Source organism: Ictidomys tridecemlineatus, chromosome 7 (assembly GCF_052094955.1).
Source record: "Ictidomys tridecemlineatus isolate mIctTri1 chromosome 7, mIctTri1.hap1, whole genome shotgun sequence".
NCBI classification, from domain to species: domain Eukaryota; kingdom Metazoa; phylum Chordata; class Mammalia; order Rodentia; family Sciuridae; genus Ictidomys; species Ictidomys tridecemlineatus.
Window position 1 is genome coordinate 6973081 of NC_135483.1, and position 25132 is coordinate 6998212.

The window sequence follows — 25132 nt, forward strand, 5'->3', positions numbered from 1 at the left end:
CTCTGAACAGGAGATTGATCCACTGAGGGTTTCTTAGCTGATGGCATTACTGGGAGGTGGCTGGAACTGCCATTGGGCCTACCAGGAGGAGGAAGGTGGCAGGAGCATGCCCTGGGAGAATGTTTCCCTCGCTGGCCGCTTTCTCTCCCTGGACACTGAGAGGTGAGCAGCTGGCCTCTGCTCCACACCTTCATCATGATATTCTGCCGTGCCTCAGGCACAAAGCACTGGAGGCAGCCAAGAAAGGACTGCAATCCCGAGCCAAAACAAGTCTTTCCTCCTCTGAGTTGTTTTGTCAGGTACTTGTCCCGACAAGGAAAAGCTGATTAACACAATCTTAAAAAAAATGTGGAGAAAAGTTTCATATTCATGAATCTGAAGAATTAAAGATAACTTGATCTACAGTTTGAATACAGCCTCTATTAAAATCACACTACGCCTTTTTATGGAAATTGACAAACTGATCCTAAATTATATATGGAAATACAAAGGAGCCAGAATATCCAAAACAAATTTGATACAGAAGAAAAAAGATGGAGAACAAACTGGATTCCAGATTTACTAAAAGTATAAAGTAAACTATAATGTAAGCTACTGTAGAGCTGGGAATGGTGGTGCACTCCTGTATCCCCAGTGGCTCAGGAGGATGAGGCAGGAAGACCACAAATTTGAGGTCAGCCTGGGCACCTCAGCAAGACCCTGTCTCAAACTAAAATAGGAAAGAATGGACTAGGAACGTAGCTCAGCAGTAGAGCACCTCTAGGTTAAATCCCCAGGCCTGAAAAAGAAAGAATAGGCTGCTGCAGTAAGGATGGGAGGGTAAGTCAAAGGAACAGAAGTGAGTTTCCAGAAATAAACCCTTACTTTATTTTTAGTTTATTTTCAATAATGGTACCAAGGCCATGCAGTGAAGGAAAAGGTAGTCTTTACACTGTCTGGTGCTAGGACAATTGGATATCTATATGGAAAAACACAAATTTAGATCACAACCTCCCACAATATACAAAAAAAAGGTAACTCAAAAGAGACTATAGTTTCAAATGAAACAACACTATAAACACTATAAAACATTTAGAAGAAGCCTGCAGAAAATCTTTGTGATCTTGAGTTAGACAAAGACTTACTTTGGCCAGCCCAGATTCACGGTAGGGAAATCAGACCCCATGTCTTGGTGGAAGACTGCAAGGTCATAGGATGGAAGGTTTATTGTAGACAGCTCTGCCACCTCTTTCCCAGCAAGGTCACAGTCTTTCCATAGTTGTGTTTTACAGTCATTTATATGAACACATGATTCATGCCTCTCTCTCATCACACTATAAACTATCAGGGCAGAGATCACATCATGTCTTTATCAGTTCACATGTGTCTACCACAGAGTAAGCACTGTTCATAAACTAAATGAAGAAATAAGCTGTCATATTTGCTTGTGGGAACTAGGTAGAATGATCATTTTCAGGTTCCAGGTTATTAAATAATGGAACTTCATATCATGGCCTTCTGAAAACAATCAGGACTTAAAACAGTCTTCCTCTATAAATGCAATCCTTTTCCTCACAAATGACATCATCACAATTCATACGCCTCAGTGCATAAGTCAATCTACCAGCTCAGGATCACTGAGGACCCAGTCCAACTCAGTAAACTGTTTAGCAGATGTGTCAAGCTTTTCCAAAATAAATGGTCTGGAGAGACAAAATGCCAAATGCTCTAGTTTTGTGGAGGTTTTTTCTGTTTTGTTCTGTTTTTCAATCATGAGCATGCAAATTACACAAAAGTTCTCTTCCTCACTGAAATACAAATCACATGAAAGACTTACATTAACGTTTGCAACAAAGGCAGAGATGTATTCTCTTTCAAGAATGACTTTACTAGCAATGTGAGAGTGTCTGAGGGTTAAAACAGACTACCAGTTGTTCACAGGAGAGGAAACGCCTGGCCAAAGCCAGCTACACATGTGCACAGTGTGCTTGCCATCTGCTCACTGCGGTCACATCTGTCATCATATTTGCCATGTGCTGGTATTATCTGTGGGTGTTTCTGCCTCCCCTAAAGTACATATTCCTTGAGTGCAGAGGCTACTTTTATTCATGTTTACAGGCCCAACACCAGCACAAGGCTATGTCGTGGAAGGCACCAATGGACCTGGGGAGAACAGTGCCCTTAGGAGGTGGTCTCAGGGTCATATAAAAGCTTACAGCTTGGAGTGGTTACCCCTGAACTAGTGGCTGTGCTCTTCACACTCTCCAGCCATATAAACTTAGCAGTGCTGTTCTCTCAAATGCCCTAGCCCACATATAAAGAAGAGAGAATCCCAAGTAATTCACAAAGGCACCTACTTGACATGACCAGTTTGAAGCTTTTTAATAGATACAAGAGCAATGCAAATAACAACCACTGGCAAGAATTATCAAGGACTATAATAAAGAAACAACTTTAAAGTACCAGTTAATCATCAATAAAATTTGTACTAACAGGAATGAGGAACTTTTTGATTTCTTCCAAGGCATGGCCCATCCGGGCATAGGCTTCTGCTGGTGGGGCGAAGACTTCAATGAGGACGTGGAGATCATCATTGAGGTGGAAGTACTTTGCTTCTCCACTTTTCCTCAATTCTTCTTCCTGAAGAAAGAATATCAGGTTTAAAAATGTGTCATTATAAAAGGAAAAAAAGGTGAAAACTCCCAAAGCTTATCAGCACATGGCTGTCACAGAAGATTCACTTAACAGCAAACACTGTCCCCAAGACAGAACCATTACACTGCAAATCTGATCCTGCCACCCCAGGACCCAGCCCAGGCCTTCTTTGTGTTCCTCAACCTGGCTGGACTCCCACTCCCTTCCACCCTGGCTGTGCTCTGTGCCCCACAGCATCTCAAAGCCTTAATGCTTCTTCATTCCTTTCTTCCTCCCCTCCCTAGAAGGTGATACCTATGGGACGGAAACCATGACTGATTGTCTGATAATGAATTTCTCATGTCTAGAAAAGTGTGTAGAACCGGGAGGTGTTCAACAAGTGTTTGCTGAGTGAATGGCTAAACATTAACATTCATTCTGAATTCATGTGCATATTCATCTCCATGCCAGGCACCATGAGACTAAAATAGTAAAATGTATGAAATGCAATTTTATACTAAGACAAGGTTTGAAAACTTTTAAAATTTTATACAATTATGAGAATATTTGCTTAAATTTTCGTTTACATAATGAAGTGCAAGGAATATTAAGGTGGAGGAACAGCTGTTTAAGGGACTACTGATTTGGTTCTATTACCCACCTTTTCCTAACTGTCTATTACAGTTCCTGATTCTAGAATTACACTTCCAGATTTCTAGAATCTGTGTCTTCCATTAGTCTTTCTTTAGTGTATCCTCTTTTTCAAAAAATCTATCCCATAAGAGAATCCCAGGAGTTTCTGCAATAGTTCCTTTTAATTCCACCAGGAGCTCAGGGCCAATGATGCAAGTGCTAGAGGAACATGATTTTATTCCTTGATTCTGCCCTTTAAGGTTTTAACTTTGCTTAACTAATTTAAATTATTATGAAGAAAACAAGGATTGAAAACTAGAATATGAAAAAAGACATGAGATTTAATCAGATGCTCCTGAATCTTTGCTATCCTAGTCACCAGCTAGGTGAGGTTAGACAGATTATATGTAATCCAACACCTAATTCACAAAATGAGTTTGGTGGTGGTAATACTTGTACATCAATGTAGAGCCATTGAGCACACAAGGGATACCATTATATAAATGCCTGAAGAAAGAAGATAGTATGTATACTGTCTAATACATTGCATTATATACAGTGGGCACTCATTCATTCTAGTTTCCTTCCCATTTTATGGAAAGTGAATTTGAAGTTGAAAAATTGGAGAATAAATATAAGCTACCATAATATTCAAAACACTTCCTTGGAAATCTGTCTTCAGTTTATGAAGACCCTATTCCTTTATATCAACTCTTGGTTGTTTTAATCAGAACATTCCAAACATTTGACCAGAAACTCTTCTGTTTCATAGCTGCAACTTTAAAACTTGGATTCTGTCCACTGCAGTTCATTTCTTCTAGCACAAACTTCTGGGGAAAAAAATTATCTTTTCCTAATATGATAGCAAAAAATGATTTAATTAGAGATTATAACTGTTGGTTTTATATTCTCATTTTTGTCACACACTCAAGCTGTAACAGAAAGGATGTCTTAAAACTATATTCATTCTTCAATCCCACAGTAAAGAGTTCTCACAGACCGTTCTGTGGACAGAAAGCAGGGTATTGTTTGGGGAAGAACACAGACTCTGTAAAGACCTGCATTTAAAGCCCAAATACATCATTTACTGTATGATGCTGGTCAGTCACTTTATCCTCATCTTACAGGAGTGAATTTAAATGGGTGTAAGCATAGTGTAGTATCTATCTCACGGGGTTGTTAAAATAAGGAGCAAACACACACACACACACAAAAAAAAAAAAACAAAAAAAAACAAAAAAAAAAACCTGAGAATCCTGCCTAGCAGATCAGCCTCTAGTAAGTGGACATGGAGAAGTACAGCAGGTGATGTGGGCAGAACATCCAGCAGGATGCTTGGCACAGACAGAATCCCAACAGACCCCAGCACTGCTGTGCTCTCAGGCTACACAGTCAGCTGAAGCCTGTCCATTGAGACTCATACAATTTTTATCAATGTAGCAAATAAAAGAGGGAAATAAATTAAGTTCTGCTTAGACTTTTTAAAATAGTGATCACTCTGAGAATGTAAAGGGATGAGATACTTTAGAATGAGATTTTGATAGTAATGTGATTCTCATTAGAAATAAACATATTATTAAGTGAATTTAATTTCTGCAAATGAAAATTAAACCAGTAAAAAGGATCAACTGAAATCAATATTGAAGAGTCTAAGCAGTAAATATCTCATTATAACACAGCAGACGGAATACTGGTAATATCCATTTAAGTAGTACACCGGTTACTTAAGCTATCACCTGTGGTCCTATTCAGTGAAATGCTTTCAAAGGTTGAAATAACGTGCAACCGTAGAGTGTGACAGGCCAGAGGAAAAAGTGCTGGGGTGGAGTGAAGTGGGATGCTTCTTTCTGTATTCAAGAGTTTAAAGGAGGAAATAAGAGACTTGGGCTTGCTATGATTTGGATCTTAAGTGTCCCCAAAAGCCTGTGCGTCCAAGACTTAGTGTCCAGGGAGAAGCTACTGAGAAGCAGTGGAACCTTCAGGAGGTGGGCCTGGTTGGACACCTTCAGGATACTGTGTGTATGCTTAAAGCACAGAAGAGAACACAGCCCCTACTACTCTGTTTCCCTGGCCACGAGGTGAGTGGTTTTTCTCTGCTACCACCTCTAGTCATGATGTGTGTCTGGTCACAGAGCCCAAATGAACAGGGCCAATCATGGACTGATACCTCCAAAACTGTGAGCCCAAAATAAACTTTTCCTATTTTTAAGGTGATAATTTAAAGTATTTGCAATAGTGATGGAAAACTGACTACCACAGGGCTTTATTTTATCATTCCAAGATCAGGAAAATCTTAGAAGGTCTTAGTACTCATAGCTGAAGGCTGATGGAGCCCTCACTGTAGAGTCCAATCTTGTGTAATGTGAAAGACGACACGAGGACCAGTCTCTTCTCTTCTGTGAGATTAGACCATCCAAAGCCTAAGACCCCACAGAGCTCCACCCAGCAGAAGCGTATCTGGTAAGGCTCTTCCTACACTGCCTGAACAGAGGGGACAGTCCTTGAAGGGAGAGGGCCATTCCCAAGCTTCATTCCCACTACTCCTTACTACCTCCTGGCCTGCAATAAGCTCCTACCTACCATACTCTTGCTCCATGGTTCCAGAAAAGAATAACTGAGTTAAATCCAGAGCCACTAGATGTGGTACTAGTAACTGCCACATCTCCTAGTGAGTGACACTTCTTCCTAGTCTTCCCAACAAGGGTCTGAAACTTTAGAGTAAGTATATAATGAGTATAAATAGACAGTGTGAGTATTAACAGAACTGAGTCTGACCAAATGCTGCTTCACCGAGGGCCACAGGTCAGAGTGGGGAGTGTGAAGTCAAGAGACAGATGGATTTCTGGTCCTGGTCCATTGACAGTGGGCAGAGTGGACTGTAAATCCACAATATATGCTATTCCTCTAGTTGCTGGGTGTCTTGATGGAGTTAAGAATGATCAGCTAATGGAATCCTCCTTTTGATCTGGTGACCCATGTGGTCAAAAACACAGAAATGAAGAGATTAACGAATGAGTGATAGGTGATGTGGAAAAGAGGTCCAATGTGTAAAAACAGGGTGTCCCAAGCAGATGCAGAGCTGGTCCTCAGTGACCACACACTCTAGAGGACTCACTTGGCATATGCTCAAGTGTTTCACTTTCGATCCATCTCAGTACTGTTCAGGGTATTCATAAACAAAGGGACCACAGAGACAGGGATAGTGTTTATATACTATTTCACCACCAACTGTCTTTTTAAGGATGACTGGCTACTGACATTACTGAGTGCTCTATATGCCAACAGCACAGAAGAGCCACAAGCCCTTGATATGACAACATAATTGAAAGGACCGCTAAATCCTGACAGCAAGCTGAAAATGTTTAGGGTCCCAATTGTATGGGAATAGCCAGGTACTAACTGTAAATTGGACCTACAATCTAGATAAAGATTTGCCTCCCTCAACTTCACACAAAATAGTGCTTCTGACACAGATCTCCCTCAACAACAAAAATGTGGAACAATGGACTCCCAGGTCTATGGGCTTCACTGCTCATGTTATATACTCATGACCAGACGGCCTCACTGAGAACTGAATCAGGGTACCAGCAAGTGTGGAGTGTTTTCCTATAAGACATACACATTTTCTCATAAACTGGCCAAAATATGGTTACATTTTCTCCTACTGCAACAAAAGGTGATTTAGGGGAATTGCAGTACCATCATTCAGGACAGCAAGGCCCAGTGAATAGTGAAGAAAGCTTAGGCACGCATTAGGATCATTCCAAACATTTTTTCTTTTTTTAGTTTCTACCCTAAATATGTCTGGGAATCTTTACATTTTTTTCCCCTAAAATCTTGAGAAGTTTAATGAGGTAGAAGTTTAACAATAGTGAAAACACTCTCCTTATGAATCTAAAAAAAAAAAAAAAACGTATCTACAAACTATTGGTCATTTCCTTGAACTGTTAATTTTTTTAAATTTTAATTTGTTATACATGACAACAGAATGCATTACAATTCATGTTACAGATAATGAGCACAATTTTTCATATCTTTGGCTGTACACAAAAGTAGAGTCATATCCTTGGTGTCTTCATACACGTACTTAGGGTAAGATGGCCATCACATTCCAGCATCTTTCCTATTCCTACACCTGCTCCCTTCTCCTCTCTCCCCCTTTCCCCTTTGCTCTATCTAGAGTTCATTAAACTGTTTTCCCATGGGTCTGACACATTTTCCATTACTGTGGTGGAAAAACTGGCATAATGGAGTCAGAAGAACATGGTTTTATTACCTGAGAGGCAAATAATATAATGAATGTCTCTGATTAAGCTAGATAATAACTCGAGTTCTCTTTGTTTTTTTATATGTGAAATAAGAAAAATGTTGTCTTCTTATATTTTTCCCAAAGCAAACAAAGACTGATATATATAAAATGTCTCATGCTGTGCCTGACCCTCAGTGGCTGTTCAAAAAGCACATAGTGGCTGTAGTTATTATAAAAACTATTACTTTAGATGGACTTTTTTTGTGTGTGTGAAGAGACAGGATTTCATCTAAAAACCTTTCACATCTAATTCTCTCATTGCCTGACATTTCATGGTAGGTGATCGTGGAATGTGGATTTGGTTCTTGGTAATATAAATCTTTTAATCAGAAGAAAACAAGTGACAAGAGAGATCAATGTAAGTGGCACAGATTATGGTCTGTGGAAATACCTTTCAAATTTTTAAGAAAGCGATCAATAAAAATAACTCAGTAACTTTTAGGTTGTTGAGAACAATTATGTTTTAGAATAGTAAACAATAATAGAAACATTTCAAATCAATTTTAGTAACTTCAGAAAATACATAGGATATCAATTAAAAGTCAAAAAGAAAAAAAGAAAGCTATATACACTATAGACTCAACTATACTTAACTAAACTCATGCATTACTTAACCCAGGGGTAAATTCTTAGAAATGCATGGTTAGGCTTTTTCCTTATGCAAATGCACAAAGACAATCACAATATCACTAGGGAATATAATCTCATAGGACCACTGTCACATGTTTGGTTCATCATTGACAAAACATCATTATGCAGTACGTGACTGTGAAAAAGTCCTAAAGGAACCAGTCTAAGCTGCAGTGATGGAGAGACCACAGGTAACATTTATTTCTCTTCATGGTAATTCTAGTACTATCATACTACCTTCAAGGTGACATAGTACTCTTGAATAAAAAAAAAAAAGCATTCTCATTGTTACAAATACAGGTTTAAGATTCCACCTATTTTTAGATTGGACAGAGTGACTTCACTTTCTAAAGAGCATCACAAATTACGCCACATAAAATTTTCATATAGTTCCAGCTGGGACACCTGGTTAGCTACTGCAGACCAGGTATTAACACGACGGATGATCTAAAGGCCCGTGACACCTGCCCAGGAAAGTGGCCACTGTGTATGATGCACATTACCTTTGACTTGTCTCTCATGGAGCCTTTTCCCAGGATGGACATTTTTGTCAAAGTTTCTTCTTGTAAACGCTTCAGAGAATTTCCACGAGGACCCAAAAGTTTCCCCACAAAGTTGAACTAGGAAAAACAAATCAACCAACCATATTTGTAACATTCATATCTTAAAGCAATTACCAAACTTGAACATTAGGAAACACTATATAGTATGTGACATATCACTCATTAATAACCAGTACTTACTTCCTGCTATGTGCATCATACTGTGATGTTGTCCACAAACCATATAAAGTGGTACTGAAAAATTATATCTCTTAAAACTTTACAGTTATGTCCATCGATTTAAGTGATGCCTTTATTTCATAAATTGTGAATGGACTTAATTCCCCAGAATTTCTGAATCACTATCCTGACTTTCAGAGATGAACAGTGGTAGGAATGCAGACGAAGAAAATGATATCAGATTCACTGTGATATGCACTAGCCTGGTCACTATATAAATTCAGTTATCCAACCAATGTGTGGATGCATCTAGATGAGTTCTTAGGCATTCAGTGGCAACAGAAGCTTTACAACAAAATCCATTAATCTCTTCCAAAATAGATATGAGAAGGTGGGCAATTTATTCAATGTCGTTGCCTACAGTTTACTTAACAAGCAGAGTAGAAATAAATTAAGAGGATAACCTCTGAGGTTAAAATGTTATGCCTTAAAACTGGCTTTTCCACTTACCAGCTGAGTAACCCTGGGCAAGTAACCTAAACCTGTCTGTGTCAGTTCCCTCATGGGTAATATAGGAATGACAACAAGACTGACTTATCCTCCTAGGGCTGTTCTGAGGATTAAGTGTGCCAATATGAATCAATCAATTTCCCTTAGAACAATACTAGGCAGATAAATACATGCTGAATGATAAATGAACTTACTGTTTTTATTATACCAGGGATTTAACTGAGGGGTGATTTACCACTGAGGCACAGTCCTAGCCCTTTTTATTCTATTATTATTTTTTTTAATTTTGAGGCAGGGTCTTGCTAAGTTTCTTAGGGCCTCACTAAGAGGCTGGCCATGAGCTTGCAATCCTCCTGTCTCAGCCTCTAGAGTTGCTAGGATTATAGGCATGAGTCACCACACCCAGCTTTACTCAATATACCTTGAATAAAATAATTTTTATTAGGAATTACATAAAAATTTTAAATACTTTACTATAATCAAGGTAAATCACAAATGCTTCTGGCTCCCAAATAGAAACTCAATCTGTTTATCAGGAGAAAACTGTTCCTGTTGCAAGATTCTTGATTGTAAACTCAAATACAGTTGCCACTTCTTCAATGACCTATGCCACTGTTGTGTTTTGCTGTTTTTTAAAAATATTTAAAAAATAGTTCCCCAGTTTATCTAATTATGACACTTGAAATAATTTTCTTGAAATTAATTAATACTTTAAAAAATCAAAATGCTATTTTTCCTTACCTACTTTTAGTTTTTTTTTTTATTTTCAACCAAAATTCAAATATATATATTTTAACCTTCACATAAAAAAAAATTTTGCCCCTTTCAATGCTTTATTCACTCAATTACTCAATACAATTTTACTCTATAGGTTCTTTTTATTTATTATTATTAGTTGTTCAAAACATTACATAGCTCTTGACATATATTTCATACATTTGATTAAAAGTGGGTTATGAACTCCCATTTTTACCCCGTATACAGAATGCAGAATCACATCGGTTACACATCCACTTTTTACATACTGCCATACTAGTGTCTGTTGTATCCTGCTGCCCTTCCTATCCTCTACTATCCCCCCTCCCCTTCCCTCCCCTCCCATCTTCTCTTTCTACCCCAATCTACTGTAGTTTATTTCTCTCTCTTGTTTTTTATTCCTTTCCCCTCACTTCCTCACACTTCAGATAGAGGCCTAATATCCAGAGTATACAAAGAACTCAAAAAATTAAACAATAAGAAAACGAATAACCTGGTCAACAAATGGGCCAAGGACCTGAACAGACACTTCTCAGAGGAGGACATACAATCAATCAACAAGTACATTAAAAAATGCTCATCATCTCTAGCAGTCAGAGAAATGCAAATCAAAACCACCCTAAGATACTATCTCACTCCAGTAAGATTGGCAGCCATTCTGAAGTCAAACAACAACAAGTGCTGGCGAGGATGTGGGGAAAAGGGTACACTTGTACATTACTGGTGGGACTGCAAATTGGTGCAGCCAATTTGGAAAGCAGCATGGAGATTCCAGGGAAAGCTGGGAATGGAACCACCATTTGACCCAGCTATTGCCCTTCTCGGACTATTCCCCGAAGACCTTAAAAGAGTGTACTATAGGGATACAGTGACATCGATGTTCATAGAAGCACAATTCACAATAGCTAGACTGTGGAACCAACCCAGATGCCCTTCAATAGATGAATGGATAAAAAATAAAATGTGGCATTTATACACAATGGAGTATTACTCAGCACTAAAAAATGACAAAACCATGGCATTTGCAGGGAAATGGATGGCATTAGAGCAGATTATGCTAAGTGAAGCCAGCCAATCCCTAAAAAACAAATGCCAAATGTCTTCTTTGATATAAGGGGAGTAACTAAGGACAGAGCAGGGAGGAAGAGCATGAGAACTAGATCACCATTAAACAGGGACGAGAGGGGGGAGGGAAAGGGAGAGAGAAGGGAAATTGCATGGTAATAGAAGGAGACCCTCAGGGTTATAAAAATATTTTTTATTTTTCATTATTTAAATATGCTTCTATATAAACGTTAAACTCCACAGAGTTTATAAAGTCAAGAGCTACTAGAAGGTGTGTGTCAGGAGGGCAGTGTCCTCACCCACCCACCCATCTTATTCTTGCTTCCCATCTCCTCTGCCTCACCTCTCTGGCACTTCCATTATGTGGATACTAGACCTCCCGAGTTAGATCTCTAAGTTTCTCTCTTATTTTTCCTGATTCTATTTTATTTTCTGGAAGATTTGACTCCATTTCTTATATATCTACAGATTCTCTCATTTCTGCAATCAAATGTTAAAGCAAGAGTAGGACTTTGCTGGCATTGCTTCCTTTTATGGTATTTTATTTTTATTTTGCAGGAAAAAAAAGAACTTCTTTTCTTTCTGCAGATGTTAATGTCAGGGCCCCTCTGTGCCTTGGAATTTACAGAATGTGCTTCTTCCAAAGGCTTCCTCCCCCGATTGAGAGTTGGCTCCTTGTACCTTCTGGACTGTCCTGGGATGTTGGGTGATCCTCTCCTTCCTTCTCGTGGAACACACTGAGGCTCTAAAATGCCGACTGGGATTCTGCTGTCATCCACAGGGCTGACACCTGGTAGACTACACTGTGAAGGTGAAAGCCCATTTTTTCATCAAGAGCTGCTCAAATTCAGTATCTACACTTCCCTGTCCTGGATAATGCATTTCACTGAAGGGGATCCCCCAGTCTTCTGAGAGGAGGCATTTACCTGGCTGCCAGATCCTGGGAAGCCATCCTTCCGCATGCAAGCTATTAAGGATGCCATCCCCCTGCACTCTATTGACATCTCACCTAAGCCCTCTGTCCTATTAGGGTGGAAGACTTCTCTTCCTCGACCTCTTCAGGAAACCCACTCTGCCCTTTATAGGGTGTGGAAGGGCAGGCTTCAGAGATGGGAAAATGTCCGGCAGCACTCCTTGTTCCAGTGCTGTCCTCTAAATCCACCTTACAGACTCAAATCTAAAGTTCCTGAGTCTCTGCAAGGTTCCCCCAAACAGGGAGCATGCTCTAGGGCTGCACTCCGCAAGCTGAGGGCACCCAGTTCTTTATCATTGTGAGACGTGACCATCTACCACAGATTTGCAGGTACCAAAATTTTACTGACCTTATCTTTTGCTGTCTCACTTGTCCTTTCTATCTTCACAGATTCATCTTTTTTATTCAATTATATTAATTTTAGAAGGTTCAAGAATGGAGTAAAAATAAATTTCTGTGATTATATAGTCCTATTCACATTATGTCCTAAATGGCCAAACTTTATTAACTGATAAAAATTAAGAGGCATTAGAAAACATTCAGTCTACACATCTAAGTTGATAATGAAGAAACTGGTATATACAAAACAGTATGATTTAATCCAGATAACTTGAAAAAACATAGGATTCTGGTTGAACATACAGAAATCAGTAAACACGATACACCACATCAACAGAATGAAGGATAGAGCCTTATGACCATCTCAAAGATGCAGAAAGGCATTCAATGAAATTCAACATTCTTCACGATAAAATCATTGAAGAAACGAGGTGCAGGAAGATTATCTCTCAGCGTAACAGAGGCCATGCATAAGAAGCTAACCTTACACTGGATTGAAAAAAAAGCTAAACACTTTCTCTCTAAGATCTGGAATAAGACAAGGAGGTTCACTTTTGCCACTTTCATTTAACATTGCATGGAAATCCTAGCCAGAGCTACAAGGCACGATAAAGAGTCAAACTGCCACTGTTTGTAAATGACATGATCTTATGGAGCAAATCCCAAAGAAGCCACCAAAAAACTATTAGAATGAAAAGGATTTAGCAAAGTTGTAAGACACAAAACCACTATACAAAATCAGTAGCATTGCCATAAGCCAACAGCCAATTATCTGAGATAGAAATCAAGAAAGCAATCTCATTTATAATAGGTACAATAAATAAATAAAATTCCTAAGAATGAATTTGATCAAAGAAGTAAATGATCTCTATAATGAAACTACAAAACATTGATGAAAGAAACTGTAGAAGGCACATAAAACCAAAAGTTCATCCTGTTTATGGATTGGAAGAAACCATATTGTTAAAATGTCCGTAGCACCAGAGCAATCAACAGATTCAGTGCATTCCTGTTAAAACACCAATGACATTCTACACAGAAAATGGAAAAAAAAAATCCCAAAACTTGTATGAAACTTCAAATATCCCCAAATAGCCAAACAGCCAAAGCCATCTTGAGCAAAAAGAACAAAAGCATGATGTATGACATTACTGTCTTCAAAATTTACTACAAAGCTATAATAATCCAACAGCATGGCTATGGCATAAAGGCAGAAATAGGAACAAAGTGAACAGAATAGTGAGGCTAGCAGTAAACCCACGTCTCCAGCCAGCTGGTCTTCACCAAGGTGCAAACCCCACCCAACAGAGGAAGAACATTCTTTCTAATAATCGGTGCTGGGAAAGTTGGGTATCTAGCTGCAGAAGGAAGAAACTAGACCCCTACCCTTTACAGCTACAAAACCAACTCAGATGGACTAAAGACTGGAGTGGAAGACCTGGAACTTGGACAGCATTACATGAAAACAAGGAAAAGCTTCGGGATGTTAAAATGGGCACAGGAAACAAAGCAAAATACCAAATGGATTATATCAGAAACCTTCTGCAGAGTAAGGAAAATGATGATTGATGATCAGAATGCAGAGATAAACTAAAGAATTGGAGAAAATATTTGCAAACTATACCTCTGATAAGGGTTAATACCCAGAATATATAAGGAACTCAAAAAACTCAATGGCAAAAACACCTGATTAGAAAATATTTCTTAAAAAAACACATAAAAATGGCTAATAAGAAAATGAAAAAAATTTTCAACATCACTAATCAAAGTCAAATTAACCCACTTTGGTAAGAATAACACTGCATACTGTTGGTGAAAATGCAAACTGGTACAGCCATGGGGTACTGAAGGTTCTTAAAATGCTGAAAATAAACCACATAAGATCCGCTACTGGTTCATATCCAAAGGAAATGAAATCAGTATACAGAAAAGACATGTGTGCTTCCATGTTCACTGCAGCACTGTTCACGACAACCCCAATGTGCATCAACTGTCGAGCGGATGAATGCGATGCATTTATACAAAGGAACACCAATGAGTCCTCACAAAGAAGGAAATGCCACTGTTTTGTCAACATGGATGGAAAGAAGTATATTTTGTTAGGTAAAACAAGCCAGGAACAGAAAGACAATGCTTCATGAGGTCACTACTGAGGAACAAAGGCCAAGGGATGGGAAAAGGTTCATTATTTACTGGTACTAAGTTAAGAACAAGACTATGTGATTTTTTTTTTTTGCTACCAGGGATTGAAACCAGTGGCACTTAACCACTGAGCCACATCCCCAGCCCTTTTCTATATTTTATTTAAATATAGGAACTAATTGACCTGCTTAGGGCCTTGCTAAGTTTCTGAAGCTGGCTTTGAACTCACAATCTTCCTGCTTCAGATTCCCGAGCAGCTGGGAGTATAGGTATGTGACACCAACACTGCACCTGGTGTGATGCATGTTCAGAATAAAGGATATTTTCTTTTTAACCATAAACAAACAATAAGTGTTTGAGGAGATACATTTAACCTGACTTGAACATTATACAATGTATATATGTACCAATGTATCACCTGGTACCACCCCATTAATACATACAATTGTTAGGTTTTTACTACGGACAAATAAATTAATTCTTAAAAATACCTTTCAAGAATTGATTGTCCTCCAGTTTGGGCCATTATCAAGATGTCTACAAAAGTTTTGATGAATAAAGTTATATACTGATGGAGCAGAGAGTAGGGATAACATTGGGCTAAGTATAAAATTAATGATGAGTCAACTGTATTTCATTTGTTGCTGTAATAAATTTTTTACATAATAAAAAAGCCATAGGATTCTATGTATTAAAGACATAAAATCATTTTATATGATTTTATAAACCATTAGGATTTCTTTCTTTATTTAACTACTAGCCTTTGTTTACCAAAAAAAAAAAAAAACCTAAATAAGAACTTTCACTATCAGAAACATTAATCCTTTTTTTGTTCTTATCTCTACTCAACCCTACACTGTGTGTCAGCTGGAGCTCTCTAATCAGATTAACCCTCCTAAATCTCAGATCTTCAGTCTCCAGCGCAGAGATCATGTATGTACCATGGATGTTTGTTGTATGAACTAAGTAAGAAAATATATAAAAAATACCTACAAGAATAGCCAGCAGATTATCTAAACTTAAAATGTAACAGACCAATGAATTTAACTACTGTGGACATGTGGAATTTTCTCTGAAGACACCACCTTATACTGAGCTGACTTCCCTCCATCCATAAAGCTACTTTGGGAGCCAGCACACCAACCAAAAGGACCAGGCCCAAGCCACTCAGGTGGGCCAAGGACTTGATGTCTACTTGGACGCTTGGGATTCTGAGACTCAGATTTTTTATGTAAATTTTTTTTATTAATATAAGAAAACAGAATGCATTACAATTCTTATTACACATATAGAGCACAATTTTTCATATCTCTGTATATATAGTATATTCACACTAATTTGTGTCTTCATACATGTACTCTGGATAGTAATGATCATCACTTTCCACCATCATTAATTATCCCATGCCCTCTCTTTTTCCCTCCAACCCCTCTGCCTTATCTAGAATTCATCTAATCCTCCCATGCTCCCCCTCCCTACCACACTATGAATCAGCCTCCTTATATCAAAGAAAACATTTGGCATTTGGTTTTTGGGAATTGGCCAACTACACTTAGCATTATCTTCTCTAACTCCAACCATTTACCTGCAAATGCCTTGATTTTATTCTCTTTTATTGCTGAGTAATATCCATTGTGTATACATGCCACATTTTTTAATCCATTCATCTATTGAAGGGATCTTACTGTGCCCACGTCCTCTGAGCTGGGCCACACTGATGGCAATGTACTCAACTACTCACTCATCCCTCAAGCTACAGGTTGCATCACCTCCCTTGGGCATTTGCGAATAAGTAAGTTTGTTTGGCTAACAACAACTGGGGTCGCTATTGGGATTTAGTGTACACCACGGCAAAGGCCTTGATGTCATGCACCAGAAATGATGAGCTGCCCTGCACAAGGGAGCAGGGCCCTGTATAAAATGCCAGCTGTGCCCATTGAGAAATTCTACTCCACAGAAGACTCACCAATAAGGGTCACCTCCTATTAGATTGGAAGCTCTCACTACTGTCCTCTTGGTTCATAAGTTCAGTTCCTCAGTGGATTCTATAAAATACCCTAATATAGTTAAAAAAAAAAAAAGATTAAACTTGGCTGTGAAGCAAGCCTGTAAACCCAGTGACCTAAGGGGCTAAGGCAGGAGGCTTCCAAGTTTGAAGGCAGCCTAATCCACTTAGCAAGACCCTGGAAATGGAGCTCAGTGACAGAGAGCAGCAGGGTATAATGGCCAATACTGCAAAACAAAGGAACATCTAAAACCAAAAACCAAACTAACAAGAAACCTTGAGAATAAAAACCTTTACAAAATCCCTTGAGGTAGCCACAGTCAGCATTCTCAAGAAAAGCCATAAGCAATAGTTGGACCAAGAGAATATTCTAAACTCTTCAGGTGTCATCTCCCAGCCATGGGTCCTGCAAGCCCTCCTCAGGGCCCGTTGCTCTGGACTTCTGAGCAAGTCGCTGGGATATGTTCTCCCTCTAACCAAGGAGCATATAGCAGTTCCAGGCCTCAGTTTCACCACATTTACTGGTGTGGTGGCTTGTGAAAGCCATTAGACTTCAGGTTGCTGGGGAGATGAAAACATCAGGCAGTGTGCTGAATGTCACCTGCATTCGGTCTGTACTCAGAACAGCAATGATGGTTCAGAGAGCTCTTTGTGTTCCTGGAAACAGCTTACTGCAAAAGACCTCTTCCCCAGATGATGGGACTCACAGCCATGGATTTACTTATGACAAGGTGAGACACAGACCCTGTAAATTCCTATTCTTTGTCCCACAGAAAAGTAGATACAGAAAAGGCTATATTCTGTGGCTTGACTAAACTTTAGTTTGGCTTCTCTGCCCAGTTCCCTGAACTATGATTTACCCACAACTTGAGCCAGCTGAAAAGCCCCTTGGAAAAAGGGCCAAGTTCAGGATAAAAGACTCTGTCTGCTGCCGCATCCTGCCTCAGCTATCCATTCATCCCACCTGCCCACACCTGGCAGCCTCCTTCACTTCTCCCCATAAAAGCCCTGTCTGCTTGCCTCTGAGAGGTGCCCTATAGTCTCACCCTCAGTCAGGTCTCCCACTGTATTAACCTCCTTCGCCGAGTGCAGAGATCCTCTCTATGTTCTAGCAATAATCCTTTCAAATAAAGGCTCTCCTTATTTAATTCCAGATTTATGTATTTGACAACTATATCTGCAAGATAGATTGTAACAAATTAATACATTTCAACATTCATTTTTATAAATAATTTCATGTGTCTAAGTAAATTCATCACTCCATTAGTCAATATGCATTTACTAATAATTTCATTTGTTCATCTGCATTGAAAGTGAAATGTTATCATTTCTAAGACCAATGGTTTTCTCCAGATGCCAATTACTAAACAATATAATCATACACAACAAAGCTAAAATTGTAAATAGAAAAAATTTTAAGTCATTTCAAAAACAGCAAACTAACAACTGTAAGCATATTTGAGTTTCACTACAAAATCAGACTGCCCTGTATATATAAGCCGTGATTGTGATATTTTTCATTGGCAAAGACCAAGTGCCTTTCTGAACTATTCTTAATTGAGCTAAACTCTATTTGTGGCTTGACAATGTTCCCTGGGGAACAATTAAGTTAAGCTGTCATTTCACAAACAATTCAACCCGAAGAACATGGCATGGTCTTCACTAAAAGGTTCCCCTTTCCCTTAACTGGGTGCTCATCAAAAAGCTAATAGTGGAACAAAGGGATGTTTTACTGATCTCTAACTAAACACCCAAGGCAACATGTAACCCTCTCCACCCCAGCTTCAAATCTGTTCTTCCAGAGTTCAGTGGCCAGCAAAGATGCCCTCCACACAGTAACTCATACCCAGACCAACGTCCTCTCGGAGCAATGGCCTGGCCTTCCATGTTCATGGCTCTACTCTAACACCTGGCAGGAAGGCTACTAATTCATGCTCAGTGAACTAACTGGTTTAAATCTTAACAAGTTTACCTATGAATTATCACTAAAAATTATCCATTTTTCTCTTCCCTACACCACCATCCTAGTCCAGGTCACCATCTCCTTTCACTGTAGAGTCCTCTCTGCATCATTGCTGTCTCCTTCTATCAGCAGAGCTCTTTCTGAAACACGAGGCTGACCTTACTCTTGGCTTAGACCATGTCTGTCCTGCCATCTGATGTCCTGTTCTGGCGCTGAAGCCCTCCTGAGCAAGCTTGCTCACCTTCCAGTCACCGCTCCTGCCTCTGACTTAAGCCATTCCAGACTGTTTTCAGGTTTTCAAAACCACCCTGCTCCAGGAACAGACATTCAGTTCAGACGTAAAGGGCTGGAAAGAACGTCAAGTCACTCGCACCTCAAAACAGTAAAACAAACAAACCAAAAAAGGCTGCATAGGATACAAATTAATGCTAAGTCCTAGGGCAAATACTAACCCCACATATCTCCAAAAGATATCTTGCGGGGCTAGCATGAAAGCATGAAGTCCTAAAGGCCCTGAATTAGGAGGGCTGCACCATTTTTAAGGTGTTCTCTGCAGGCCTCCCTTGAGCTGCAGATGCTCCCAGGGAAGATCAGGAAGCATACTGAAACCCCTCCCTGTGAGCTGGTGGGCCAGAGGAAAGCACCACTGCTGATGCTCCCCTGGACCCATCCATTCTGCCTCCCTCCTGAAAAAAATAAAACAAAAAGCCTTAGTCTACAAAAGCAACAACTGTTTCATTTTATTCTTTGTAATATTAACAAATTCAGCAGAACTCTCCTCAGGCCAGTGCACAGCCCTCGGCAAGTGTCATTACAGTCACAGGGGGAATATGCTCTAGGAGCTGAGTAGAAACAAGGCAAGAACTTGTTCCTAGGACCTATGTGAGCTACAGTGAGAGGAGACAGATGATAAGTAAAACGTGCTTTGCAGTAACAATGCCTGCTAACTAGAGAAGGGAAGCAACTAGAGAGTGCAGGCCCCCCCAGACTGCAGGGACAGTTAGAGAAAGCTGGCCTCTGTGAGGCGATCAGGTGTGGTGCCCATGCCAGGATCTGGAAACAGAGTTTCCCTGCAAGGTGAAGGCAAAAGCCCTCCACACAGAGGACCTTCTGAGCAACACAGTGACAAGGCTGGACAGAGTGGAGGAGGAGAACAGAGGAGCAGAGACTGGGAAGAGCAGGAGACACACACCCACGGGGCTGCGTGGCACCAGGGCCAGTCTGGATGAAAACACAGATGCAGTGCAGGTGGCTTCACTCTCTTTGTATTTGGTCACAGCTAATATGTTCCACATTGATATGAATTTTAACAATGGCGGAAATTTACATTAAAAAAAGAACAAAATCAATTGCTTAAGTTCATGTGCAGCTCCTTCCCTGCAGCGCCCTCCCCATCAGGCTGCCCTGAGACCTTCTCCAGACACCTCTGCTCACATTCTGAACCTGCACTCATGCTCCTCCAGGCAACAGCCAGGAGTGGTGCCTAGGACCCACAAGCTGGAGCACTGGGAGTTCCACAAGGCAGACCCGCTGAGGCGCGTTCCCAGTCGCAGTGATCTGGGTGGGAAAGGAAGAATGTTTTGGCACCACACACCACCCACAGACAGTCCACAACCACAGGTCCCACCCTCACAGACAGCCACCAGGCTCTCTGCCACTCTGAAGAGGACCCTGTGGAAGGAGCAAGTATAGTCAGAGTGACAGTCCGGAGTCTACATCCTGTGCTTCTGCACAGCACAGAAACAGCCAACAGACACAGCACATGCCCGACAGTATCCAGCCTCTGGCCCCTGGGCTGACTGACCTAGAACCAGCTGTTGGGAAGTCCACAACAATCAGGGCAGTTGTTGGGGTACCCAAAGGCGAAGAGTGATGGACATCTTCTAAAGGCTTTTGGAGGGACCCAAAGCTGAAGGCTCCAAATCCTGATGAAATCCAAACCGAGACTCAGTAAGAATTTTCTTCGACTTGGCATGGCTTACTCTAAATAGCTCTACTGTCAACTGTGATTATGTGTATATTACTCTCCATTTTTATTCCATAGTTGTTACCCTAGCGTTCAATACTGTGCTCTGAGCCCATTTACTTGTATTTCTTGTAATGTTTTAAAGCATGAAATGAAATCATGCTGTGTCTGTTTTCCGAGCCTGGCTTACACTAGCTCCTCTTTCCTCCTGTCTCCTCTCACATTACCCACTACTGCCTGAACCCCGCCCTCATCCATCTTCTTCATTTTACCCTGGTGTGTATTAGTTTTTCCACCTTTTCATCTCTCTTCTTTTGCCCAAAATTTCTCTTTTCCCCTTTTCAGTTCCTATTTAATGTTATGGCAATTTTTTATATCTAAACTAACTCTTCAACCTATTCCAGAACATTATTCCAAGTTTATACCTAGGCCCAAGGAACTATGGAGAACAGAATCAACAAGTTTTTGGTCTTCCCTAAGACTGAATAGTATGTGGCTTTGCTTTGAAATGATAGTAAAGAGAGTTTAGAGTCTTTTCTCTAAGGGAGACAGATAATGGGAATAGTAGAGGACACAGATTGCCTGGAAAGTATCAATACCTGGATATTCACCCAATCACGGCGCTTAAGAAGTTCAGTACCAAGTCTGCTGCATAAAGAAGAAGTGATAATCATCCCAAGAGATGGATAAACATACAAACAGTATGCAACACCAAGTGAAAAGACCAAAAACAATCCCCAACACAGCAGATATTGACCCCATTGACACCACAGTGGAGGAAGTAAATGTTGGAGAAAAAATTTAGAAAGTTCATAGTTAAAATGTTCAATGAGCTAAAAGAAAATGTCACCAATTATCATATAATATATATAAAGTGAAATACAATTTGAATAAAGAGAGATTTTTTTAAAAAGTACCAAACAGAAGTGCTGAATATGAATTACTCAATAAGTTAAATTAAAATTCAATGAAAAGCATCACCAATAGATTCAACCACTTTAAAGATAGATTCTCAGGCCCTGAAGGCAAATTATATAATCTTGAAAATAAGTTAATCATAAAGAAAAGATTGTAAGAGACTATGACCACAATGTTCAAGAAACCCAGGATAACATTAAGAGACCAAACGTACAAATCATTGGGGGAGTAGATGACTCTGAAATATACACTATGGGAATGCAAAATTTTTATCAATGAAATAATATAATATTTTCCAGATCTTGGAATTAGATGGAAATCCAAACACAAGAGGCATAATGAACACTAAATAGGTAAGATCAAAAAAGATCCTTGGGCTAGGATTGTGGCTCAGTGGTAGAGAGCTCGCCTAGCATGTGCTAGGCCCCGGGTTCGATCCTCAGCACCACATAAAAATAAATCAAATAAAGATATCGTGTCCAACTACAACTAAAAAATAAATATTTTTTTTTAAAAAAGATCCTCTCCAAGACTCACCATAATGAAAATGCCTAATATACATAAAGAGAATAGAATTTTAAAAGGTAAAAGAGAAAACTGGAAGGTCACATTTAGAAGTAAGCCAATTCAAATTTCAAACAATTTCTTAATTCAGACCTTAAAAGTCAGCACTGACAGAAAACGGGTGTCAAAACCAAGATGATGTTGATGATGATGATGGGTGATGATGATGGTGATAATGATAATGATGATAATAATAATTATACCCAGCAAAACTATCCTTCAGAATTACAATGGAAATTAAAACTTACCATGATAAACATAAACTAAGAATTCATAACAACTATGCTTGTACTACAAAACATACTCAAAGAAATATTTCATGTAAAAAAATATTTCAGATAGAAGAAATAAATAAATAAAACGAAAACCAGCACAGGGATGAAGTGAACTGGAACAACAGTGAATTAAAGGAGAATCAAGCCAGAATTAAGCATTAGAAATAAATCCAAATGTCAGAAAATAAAAATCAACTTTCTAAAACTACACTGAATGTAAATGATATAAATGTTAATCAAAAGGCATAGATTGGCATATTAGATTAAAAAACAAGACCCAACTGCATCTCGTTTACCAAAGTCTCACGTTACAGGCAAAAATATCCATAGCCTGAAGGTGAAGGAATGAGAAACAATATATCACGCAAATGGAAACCAAAAGCAAGCAGGGGTAGCTACTCTTACAGCAGAAAAGCAGACTCTGTGCTAAAATTAATCAGAAGAGACAAAAAAGATCAATCATCTAAAAACAAGCTATAATGATTATATATATTTATGCCCTAAAGAACAGTGCATTTACCTACATAAAACAATTTCTTCTCAATATAAAGAATCAAATAGATAACAATACAATAATATTTGCTGATTTCAACACACCTCTCTCATCATTACATAGGTCTTTATTTACTTTATGTCTGTATGACCTAACAGATATCTTTATAATATTTCATTCACTAACAACAGAATTCACTTTATTCTCAGTGACACATGGAACTGTCTGTAAAATAGATCATGTTTTAGAGCACAATCTTAACAAACACAAAATAGAGAGAGGAGAAAGAGAAAGGGAAAGATAATCCCTGTGTCCTATCAAATCATAATGAAATGAAAGTAGAAATTAATGACAAAAAAAGCATTATAGCACCTGGACATTATATAACACACTTTTGAATGAGGAATAGATGACAGAATTAATTAGAAGAGAAATAAAAAAATTCTTAGAAATAAAATCTCAGGGATCAGTATATAGGCATTTCTAAGAGGAAAGTTATAGCACTGAGTCTTTACACTAACAATAGAAAGATACTAAATAAATAAACCTAATGTTACAACTAAAGACCCTAGAAAATGAAGAACTAATACTGATAATTAAAAATGGACTATAATCAATGGAATTGAAAACAAAAAAAAAAGTACAAAGGACCAGTGAAACAGAGTTGGTTCTTTGAAAAAATAAAGAAGACAGATAAAGCCTTATCCAAACTATCTAAAAGAAAAACATAACTAACCTAAATCAACAAAATTAGAAATGAAAAAAGAAGATATCAACACAGCTACTTCTGAAATCCAGAGGATCATTAGAGAAACTTCTTTAAAAATTTATATTCTAATAATCTAGAAAATATTAAATTCCTAGACATATGTCCTACTTGGGATGAACCAGCACAATACAGAAAACTTAAAAAGATCAATGTCAAGTAATGAAATTGAAACAATCATTAAAAGCCTACCCACAAAAAAATCCAAGGACCAGATCAATCCTCACCCAAGTTCTAGTAGATTGTTAAAGAAGAAATAATGTCCATCCTCCTCAAATTATTCCATGATATAGAAAAGGAGGGAACACAAATTCATTTTATGAAGTCAGTCACCCAAATACCAAAACAAGACAAAGACATCAAGGAAAGAAAACTTCAGACCAGTTATCACTGATGAACACAAATGTAAAAATACTTAATAAAAAATTGGCAAATTACATTCAAAAACACATGAAGAAGATAGTACACCATGATCAAGTGGCTTTCATCTCAGAGAAGCCAGGACGATTTAACATAAAGAAATCAATAAACACAATTCATCACATAAGTAGGAAAAAAATCACATGGTCACATAAATAGATGCAGAATATGCATTTGAAAAAGTCCAGCACCCATTGAAAACACTAGAGAAACTACAGATAGAAGGAACTTATCTCCACCATGCAAAGGCAATCTATCTATATTCATGTATGTAATGACAAACCTAAGGCCAACATCATACTTAATGGAGAAAAACTGAAAGCATTTCCTCTAAAATCATGAACAAGATAAGGATGTTGACTCTCACCACTACTATTTAACAGAGTCCATGAAACTCTAGTGAGAACAATCAGGCAAGAGAAGGAAATTAAAGGGATACAAATAGGCAAAGAAGTCAAATTACCTGTTTGCTGATGATATGATCTTTTACTTAGAAGACCCTACAAACTCTACCAGAAGACTTTTAGAAGATAAACAATTTAGCAAAGTAGAAGGATGTATGATCCACATAAATAAATCTATATTTATATATAAATAAATCTTTCCCATACTACCAAAAAAGAATCTACCAAAAAAGAAATTAGGAAAACCATCCCCATCACAATAATCTCAAAAAAATTAAGTAAAATACTAGAAAATAATCTAATGAATCAGGTGAAAAACTGATACAACAAAATACTGAAGAAATAAATTGAAGAAGACTTTAAAAAATGGGAAAAGAAATCCCAAGTATTTTCACAGACAGAATTAATACCATCAAAATGGACATAATATCAAATGCAATACATAGATTCAATGAAATTCCCATTAAAGCCTCAAAGATGTTCCTGACAGAACTAGAGACAAACAAACAAACAAAAAAGTTCTAAAATTCATTTGGAAGAATCAGAGACTCAGAATAGCAAAAACATTTTGGAGCAAAAAGAGTAATGCTGAAAGCATGATGATACTGGACCTCAAATAATGCTGTGGAGCTATACTAACAAAAACAGCATGCCACTGACACCAGA

The 25132-nt window shown here is 38.6% G+C and overlaps 1 protein-coding gene across 8 annotated transcripts in view; it reads right to left on the reverse strand.

Annotated features, from left to right (window-relative positions):
- Khdrbs3 (KH RNA binding domain containing, signal transduction associated 3) overlaps positions 1 to 25132 on the reverse strand; it is a 180920-nt gene that overhangs the window by 92104 nt on the left and 63684 nt on the right. For 6 of the 8 annotated variants that reach the window (XR_002483555.3, XR_013423765.1, XM_005316132.4 and 3 more), the window contains exons 3-4: positions 8689 to 8805; positions 2473 to 2619 (exon numbers count right to left, since the gene is read on the reverse strand). Coding sequence is in view for 6 of the 8 variants with exons in the window: in XM_005316132.4 (XP_005316189.1) it covers positions 2473 to 2619; positions 8689 to 8805 (264 nt within the window). In the remaining 2 variants the exon portion in view is untranslated. The remainder of the gene's footprint in view (positions 1 to 2472; positions 2620 to 8688; positions 8806 to 25132) is intronic. The other 2 variants (XM_078016664.1, XM_078016663.1) reach the window with 1 other exon arrangement.